Below are 8,817 nucleotides of genomic sequence, written 5' to 3' on the forward strand. Positions count from 1 at the left end.
GCCGACCAATAAATAATAAACAGAATATAAGGCGGCTCGGCCGACCAATAAATAAATTAAATTGCTAGTAAATAATATAGGCGGTATTCCGGCCATTATAACATGTTATAAATAATAGTAGAGGCGGTATACCGACCATTATAACAGGGTATAAATGATACAAATAAATTTTACCGAATCGCAGAGTGATCGTGCTGATAACGTGTTATAAATGGAACTGGAATTTTATTGTATCTCGGGAATTTAAATAAGGGCAAAATATTATACCCGTAGAAATAATAACACTGATATAGAGAGATAGTGTTTCTTATTAAGGAGAAGAGAAGAGTTTTTGGTGTGTTCATCTAAACGATCGAAATCTATCGTTTATGTAGAGAAAAAATCTACTGTGTAAATAGTGCAGCGGGCCCTACATCTTTTTATATTTTAAATATTACGGTTCTTCTTTTTGATTTTCGTAACAATTTAATGTTTTTTAATTAATATTATATGTGTTACTTTAATTATAAAGGGTGGGTTGAATTTAAAGTTTCAACCCTGGACCTAAGTTCTGTCCTTTTGCCTTTCATGCTTTTTTCAGGATGTCGGTGGGTCCCACGAAAACACCTCTTCCACCTCCACCGAGAATCAGACGACGGCGAAGATGACGGAGCACCAAGTGGCAAAGCTGATGAAGAGGACATGGGAGCAGCGATGCAGTACCTACAAGGCAAAGGCATCTGCCTCATCCCCATCTCCTAAGCCACAACCATCTCAACCGCCACGCGTCCTTCTCGTAAACCATTGATCTCTGCAGCCGTTAAAGATCCTGGCGTTCCTTTGTCACCTCTCTCCGTCCAGTCGACAAACACAGCCACTACATCAATCGTTAACGGTAACGGTGCCTCGTTGGTTACCGTTAAAGACGCTCCCTCGGTTTCCAAGCCGTGATAACAGCCGTTTCCCCTTTTTGAGGGAGTGTGTTAGGCTGAGTCGGATAGGTGGTTTTGGTCAAAGTCTAGAAATAATAATGTTTCATTTTGAGATACGACACCGTATGAGCGTACACTTCGTTTCTGTTTTTTACCTGCTACAAACCACTTTCAATGCCACGCTCGTGTGTTCTCCTTTCTTGTATTAATCTAATATATTTAATGGTTTTTGGTCTATAAGGTTATACACCCTACTAATCCAATCGATTTGGTGTATGTAGTGTGCTCTACTAATCCAATCTAAACGGATCTTAGGGATACATTGTCTAGCTAATCCTCTATTGCATTGGTATTTCTAACTCTGATCGGTGATAACCATTTAGGACAAAGAGCTCAAAAATTAGCATGAGCGTTGACTTCATGTTTTGGTATGACCGTTGGCTTCATGTTTAATTAGGATTTGTTTGAGCTAAAACTAAAAACAAATGGGAAAGGAATCACCGCGAAATTCGAATGTATTAGGCTTGCAAGGAGAGGAATGCGGGACACAGATTTGATTCAACGAGTGGATAGCTACTAACTCCCGTCTACATCCATTCATTTATTTTTGAAAACAATTAAACCACTCGGCTTTCAAAAAGGTTCTCATCCATTTCTAGGGCTGGGCAAAAAACATGGATCCGAAGAACCGAACCAAATCCGATCCGAAAAAGTAGTTACGAACCTTAACCGAAATTGATTAAATATCCGAACGGGTTCAAAATTTTGGTATCTAAAGAACCGAAACCGAACCTGACCCGAACCAAAATATCTCAGGTACCCGAATGTAACCGAAATAGATTTATATACCTAAATATAATACATATTTTAGATTTAATATATATTAAAAACATCCAAAATATATAAAATACTTTTAAATTGTCTAAAATACTTAAAAATATACATAAATAATCAAATGTAAATGTATAAAATAGCTAAAATATATTCAAAACACCAAAATACTTAAAATATCTATTGATTTTCTATCCAAATATTCAAATTAAATTAATTTATATGTTAATTTTAGGTATTTTGACATATATTATACAAATTTATATGTAATATATTATTTTGTTTTATAGATTTTGAGAAATTTTAAGCATATAATTTATATGAATATTAAAATTTTAAAAATAATTTAAATGGGTTATCCGAACCCGAACCGAATCCAGAAAGATCCGAACCGAAATTTAGAAATACCCGAATGAAACTGAAATCTTTAAACCCGAAAACCTAAAACCCGAATAAATCCGAACCGAATCCAAATGGATACCCGAACGCCCACCCCTAGGTGTTTCTAAGACGCCCTGTCGCTGGAAGGTCTGTATATTTTTATACAAACCTTAAATGGACCATTTCTTCAAGTACCTTAAATTGGCGCAAACACAACACAATTAAAACAAATACTCTAAAAACTGGTCAACTAGCCTAATTGGTTGACTAGTCCGCGTTGTATCTGGTGGATTTAAGATGAGTCGGTTCTATAAGCAAACATACAGATTAACCATCTAGTTTGGAGGTTATTTGTTTAGTTCAACACCTAATATCTCGTTTTGAAGATTTATCTGTAACAGCAATCCACAAATCCATATTCTATAAGAGGAACTAAACTCGGAAAATGTAAGGCAAAAAAAAAATCCTACATGATGAGAACACACCAACTATTTTGTGTCCAGCTAGTGGATGACTAACTACTTTTAGAGCATTAGTTCAAAACAAAATCATGTCTACTAATTAATCACTTTCATGAACCCTAAATTTAAACCAAGGACAAAATATTATACCCATCTAGAATGTTTGTTATATAGTGTACTTGATTATATCGAGAACACCTTTTCCAAACACCACCTTGCTTCTTATGTTATGATTCCCCTCTGTTAAAACATTAACATTAAATATGAGTAATATATAATCAATCATAATATACTCTTAACTTTTTTATACTCACAACTTTTGCTGCTGTAAAATGAGAAGAATGGCCACATGATCATACCTTCTGCTGTTTCTGAGTCTCTGAGGATTGGATCACTGAAGCACTCTCATGACAGATTTTGTCGGATCATCTTTACGCTAAGACCTAAGAATCAGACACACGTCTTGTTTTAGGTGAAAGACGATAAATCCAACATGAGTGATGTGCAAAAAGTAGTTCACACAAGAACATATTTTAAGATAAGACTACCCTTTTGAATCTGTTGTTTCAAAGAAATAAATTAGAACAAAAGCATGAAAGGGTTTAGCTTTATGGACTAAGGGCAAAAAATCAAAGAAGAAACCAGTCAGATGGCAACTCCATATAAAACAAGGTAACAATACAGGAAACCAGTAGATGTTAGCTAGTCTATTCCCGGCTATTTCAGTCATGCAACTCACCATATAATATGATTTGATTGAGTTCTGGTTAGTGAGTTATCAGCAAAGTTCATTTCCAGGTCTTAGTGTGTAAGCCGTTTTCTTCCCTCATTAATATGCTTGTAGCAAAACAGGAGACAAAACGATTAAAAAAGCATGACACACACCTTCAAACCGACACCATCCACATGAACCAAGTTCTTGACTACAAAAAGCAGAGAGAAATCGACTAATGCCTCAGAATAGAGTAACCAACAAGTGCTCTTGCCAATCTTTAGTTTCAAGTCAAGAAACCCCATTGAATCCACCATGACTGAGAAACGCGTCTCTACATATTATCAACCAATATAAACTGTTAAACTGCGAAAATCAATATTAGTGATTGAACAATGACAAACACATAATGGAAAATGCAAGCAAACTGAGGTAATGACATCAATGTTTCTCCACGATCATCAAACTAAAAATCTCTAGTCAAAATTACTATGTTATTATCAATGATTTTACCTGATTGCTACACTTTCAACGTTGAAATTTTTATACTTGAAGTATCTTCCCACTTGATATTGATCTCATTCTCCTGTAAAAGCAAGCAATTTAGCAAACACAAAATCAGGTTGTTATTATTGCTTTAACGGGCTGTCTTCTTGCATAGGTCTTTTGGTGATGACAGTGCCTAAACCCACAAAACAGGATCCTGTTCAACTACAATAAACTGACTTGCACAGCAAGGATTAAAAACAAATTAATCAGCACTTTTCTCACAATGATATCATCATTAGAGTTGCTTAAACGCTTAAATCCCCTTAGCACAATAACTTTTCTTTTGTTTTAGTTTACCTACCTAACAATCAGTATAGCTTAATTGCCTAATTGGAGATGCAACAAAAGGAAGATAACAAAGATAGCCTAACACATCAGAATATCACATGGCGCATCACACGTAACTTCAGAGATCTGGTAGAATCTGCCTCTACATCAATCCTTGGTTATGAAAATATGATACTCCAACAAAATATAGTTTGAAATATTTCGCAGCATAAATACAATCATCTTTCATTTGAACTCACTGATTGAACTACTTCAAGAACAAATATCTGAATTTAAGCGGATGAAGATAAGCAGAAACAACAGTCATCATAATAACCTAAACCATCACAATCATCTAAACCAACAATAAGTACATGGAATTTCTAACGGCTGCCTTATATAGAGTATATGCATGATTACCATGCTAAGGAAAAGAAGCTGGATATAATACTTAAGACAGTGATGACATACACGGAAAATCTAGGCCTCTCCGCTTGTTATCTGTTTAGAGACTTCATGTATTAGATTCAAGGTGAAGCACTTAAGACACTAGAACATGTAACTAACCAAGTTTACAATTTGATTTCATCAAGCACAACACCAGATTTACAATTTGATTTCATCTCACACAAAACAAGGTATTTTCAATATATATGGTGAATATGATTAAAAACCCAGTTACTCATTCATGGAAATTAACAAAAACACCACTGGTTCTTAAACCATTCAAGAGTGCATTTTGTATCTCAGCATAATCATTGCAAAACTAGGCATCCAATAGCCAAAATTTAAAAATATTAGCTTGAAGCAAAACTAATGATCCAACCAGCAAACAGTAATACTGAGAAATAAATCAGGCAACCTAAGATCAATCATTTCAGAAAATAAAATTCTATTTCTAACATTAAATCCGGCTCCAGTGTTATATATTCCACGACTTCTATTATGGATTTCAAGGTGAAGCACATTAGACACAAGTACCATTACACATATTTCACAATTTGATTTCATCAAACACAACACAAAGACATTTTCTTAATAGAATGTTTGACACAAGTTTAGTAAAATGCCCTATAAAGCCAATATTCCGGAGATAAAAAAAAACACCAACTCATGCTTTTGCTCAAAGAAAACTCCACAAAATCACTGCAAAATTAGGCGTCCAATTAGAAAGCCCTAAGTTTTAATTTAGAAGAAAAAAAAAAGATTAATAGTTAAGCTTGGCCAGCACAACGAAAGATCAAACCAACACGAAAAACATAAGATCAAATACAGTGTACTCTGAAACTTTCATTAAACCAACCATTGCAATAAAAAATAACAGTTTACTTCTTCAGCAGCAGAAGATAACCAATTTCAGTACAAAATAGCATTTTCAACCTTCTTTGGTACCATATAAGATAAACTGTTTTAGTATAAACTAATATTTCGACTGGGAAGAACTCAAAAACCAACAACAAAATCTATTTCCTAGCAAAATTAGACGCAGAAATAAATAAATTTGCAAGGAAAAAATGATAGTATATATTAAAAAGTATTAGGTATAGGGTTCATCAATCTTTTTATTTTGGATCACAACTTGCAAAGAAATCAATTTAAGCGAATCTCCTCCACCTACTTTCGGGTCACATTCCAAGATAAAACTTCAATGCAAAAACTAGCATTAATCCGTACAAACCTAACACCAAAAAGGAAATTAGAGATGAAATACTTTTAAGAACTAACAGCTAGATTCAGTGTTTCATTACCAACTGACTCATTAGAAAAATTCATACTTCCATTAATTAAAACGGTACAGAACCAGTGTGTAAATGATTATAAACTGAAAAAGAGATAACCATTCACAAAATTCCATCATTTATGGCTTCTGGTGAAATCTGAAAACCACATCTGGTTTCTAAAAATTTGAAAAGAAAGAAGATAGAAGGAGAAAAACAGCTGCATATATAATCTGAGATTCACTTGCATATAGCTATAAAGATTTTCAGCATGCAAAAATTTAAACAAACAAAAAAAAGAGAAGAAAAACTCGGATTATATAAAAAAAAAAAGACAAAGAGACAATCAGTAAATAGTTAATTAATCTTTGAGAAGAATGTGTACCGGTGGGGGTTCATGATCATCAAAACTCCCGCTTTTCCTAGATCCGGTAGAAGAAAACAACATAGCACACTTCACAAAATCTGATATATAAATCTGAGCTTTACTCCACCAAACTGCTTGAGAACAAACATTCTAGAGAATAAGCCAGCAAGAACCCACTTCAACACCAATACAAAAAGCTAAAGAAAAAAACGTATAATATCTACCCATAACGAAATGATAATGAAAGGGCGTCAGTCTTATCCACATCACCATTCCAGTGCACAACAAAAGAGATGATAATTAAGAAGGTAAGTGATATGTAGATGATAAAAAGGCCAACAAAGTTGAGAGAAGAGAGAGAGAAAGCGAGAAGTCAGGCAACTGACAGAAAGAGAGGTGAGCACGCACACGCAAAGTTATTGACACATAACAGTGCCTTGCAAGTGCTCACTCTCTTCTGTCAGTTTTCTCTGTTGCATTTCTTCTCTGTCTTCTAGCAACTTATAATTAAACAAAACCCACATAGATTTTCTGTGCAAAAAGACTCAAATTCTCTCATCCTCACTCCCCGTTCTCACAGATCTCTCCAAACCCTAGTGAACACAGAGATCTAGCTGTTTGATGAGTATTGCTTTCTGCCAATGGCGACATAGTCCGTATATAAAGGGGGGAGAGAGAGAGAGAGAGATCTTCTTTCTTTTGTTTTGTTTTGAATTGTCCAATCCTTGGCTCGTTGCTAAGAGTTCTACAGAGTTTCAAACACGTGTTTTATAGTGACTGGGTAGAAGAGCACACCTGGTCTGTAAACCGGCTTTTCAAAGGTGGCGCGTGTGTAACACAGCCGGCGAAAAGGCCATATGTGTTGTGTGTGACTATTTTGTCCAACGAATTCTTTTGTCAGACCTACTTTTTCCCTTTCTATTAATTTGATGAATTAAACATTTAATTCTGTTGTTCATATAAGCCACCCTTTTTATGTATTACGGCCCAATCTGCTACAGATTCTACTCGTGAATATGTGGTTAAGAGTAACATTCATTCTTGTTCCTTGGCCCTTCTCAAAGAAAACGTTTACAGCTTCAAAAAATGACAAATTGTTTAAGCTTATAAGTTTAACTATTTTTTTTTCATTGCACTGAAAGAATGCTTTTCACCCTAAGATTGTTTAGTTTCCTAATTACAACTACCATTAGGTATAACAACATAGAAACATAAAAAGTCAAAAGCTCTCTGGCTCAGTTTCCAATGTCAAACCCGTGGGCTACAGGTAGCCGCTCCTCCGCCTCGCCTCCGTCGTCTTGTACCACCGGTGATAAGAGAAACCTTATCCCCCCAGACCCACCTGATCCTCTCTCCCATCTTCCCTTAGCTCAGTATCCTCCTCTCTCCCCAACCATTCCTTCCCGCCGTTCCAGAGCAATAGCTTTCTCAACTGTTGCTCCTCTACTTTCCACCCCAATTGTCCAACAGATATCTGCTGGTCTCTCTACCACTGATATTGCTCCCTGCAATGTCGATACTGAAATGGTCTTGGAAAATGCATCTATTGTAGATCCACAAACCAGATCTGAAGCAACTGTTGATAACACAATAGCTCCTCAGCCCCAAACAACAACTACTGTAGCTAGCTCTACAGATCTGACTAATACCTCATCTGAAACCTTTACTGTCTTGCCGCCAAAGCCTACCTCCCCTATCCAAACAAATAAAGCATCCTCCTCAACTCCAACTGTTGCTAGTGTCTGTTCTGATGCTGCTCCTTTGCCTTCTGAAAAAACCACTGCCCCCCCTCCTCTTGCCTTTGATCGCCCTCAAACCTTTGTTAAACCTCTGCCCCTTCCTCCCAACCCTACTCTTGTGGAAAAAATTCGCAGATTTGAAGATAAAACCCTAAAAAGAATAGCACCAGCCACCATTTCAGCGTCGGGAAGACCGACTGTCATGATTCCGGATACTGTCTTCCAAAAGGGAGCTGATTTACACAAGGATTTCATTGTCTGTGTCTTCAATGGCAGATCCCCCCCCTTTAGTCAGATACAAAGTGTTTTTAACCACTTATGGGGCAAGGGAAAGAGATTGGAGATTCATAACAATTCTTCTTCCCGAAGCGTTCTCGTTCGCATTACTAGTGATTACTTGAAGCAAAAAATCTTGGAAAAAGGATACTAGTATGTTGGTGACTCCTTGTTCCACACTCAGCAGTGGACATCTACTACTAGGTCTACGGCACCATCCTTCTCATCAATCAAAATTTGGGCACACCTTACTGGTATTCCTCTTGATCTCCGTCACCAGGATGGTCTCAGTCTAGTAGCGGGCCTTGTAGGTGAACCTAAAGAAACAGATGGTTTCACAAAGAACCTTGTTAGCCTTACTCTTGCGCATGCCAAAGTGGAAGTTGATCTCACCAAACCTTTACCTGATGTTGTTGAATTCACTAGACAGTCTGGAGAGGTTGTTGAAGTTCTTGTTGCTTATCCTTGGCTTCCTCCTACTTGCTCCCATTGTAAAGAACTAGGGCATATCGCAAAGAACTGCCTCCTTATTCCTCCTCCTCAGAAGGCTCCTCCCCCTCCTGCTCCACGAACCAAAACTCCTCCTGCTACCAAAGAACCACCAG

The 8,817-nt window shown here is 36.6% G+C and overlaps 2 protein-coding genes and 1 long non-coding RNA gene across 5 annotated transcripts in view; 2 read left to right on the top strand and 1 right to left on the bottom strand.

The window, feature by feature from the left end:
- Positions 1-1,157, top strand: part of LOC106329304 (transcription factor bHLH69-like) — an 11,080-nt gene extending 9,923 nt beyond the window's left edge. Inside the window, exon 4 of the mRNA XM_013767942.1 lies at positions 581-1,157. The gene's annotated coding sequence lies outside the window, so the exon portion shown is untranslated. The remainder of the gene's footprint in view (positions 1-580) is intronic.
- Positions 1,158-2,496: 1,339 nt separating this feature from the next.
- Positions 2,497-7,142, bottom strand: LOC106329321. Of its 3 annotated transcripts, XR_001267781.1 has the most exons (6): positions 6,422-7,142; positions 6,216-6,328; positions 3,810-3,882; positions 3,470-3,630; positions 2,944-3,027; positions 2,497-2,824 (listed from the first exon to the last, which is right to left on the bottom strand). It is a non-coding gene; the product is annotated as an uncharacterized LOC106329321 (long non-coding RNA). The 3 variants fall into 3 exon arrangements; XR_001267780.1 differs by lacking the exon at positions 6,422-7,142 and having other exon boundaries at positions 6,216-6,335; XR_001267782.1 differs by lacking the exon at positions 6,422-7,142 and having other exon boundaries at positions 3,470-3,662; positions 6,216-6,335.
- A 300-nt stretch (positions 7,143-7,442) lies between these two features.
- LOC106331145 (flocculation protein FLO11-like) lies at positions 7,443-8,077 on the top strand. Its single transcript, XM_013769477.1, has 2 exons — positions 7,443-8,018; positions 8,072-8,077. The coding sequence occupies exons 1-2, from the start codon at positions 7,443-7,445 to the stop codon at positions 8,075-8,077; spliced, it is 582 nt and encodes a 193-aa protein (XP_013624931.1).
- Positions 8,078-8,817: the final 740 nt, after the last annotated feature.

Source organism: Brassica oleracea, chromosome C3 (assembly GCF_000695525.1).
Source record: "Brassica oleracea var. oleracea cultivar TO1000 chromosome C3, BOL, whole genome shotgun sequence".
NCBI lineage: Eukaryota > Viridiplantae > Streptophyta > Magnoliopsida > Brassicales > Brassicaceae > Brassica > Brassica oleracea.

Excerpts from the sequence above, each read along its gene's own strand:
- LOC106331145 (XM_013769477.1), top strand. The coding sequence starts at position 7,443 with ATGTCAAACCCGTGGGCTACAGGTAGCCGCTCCTCCGCCTCGCCTCCG.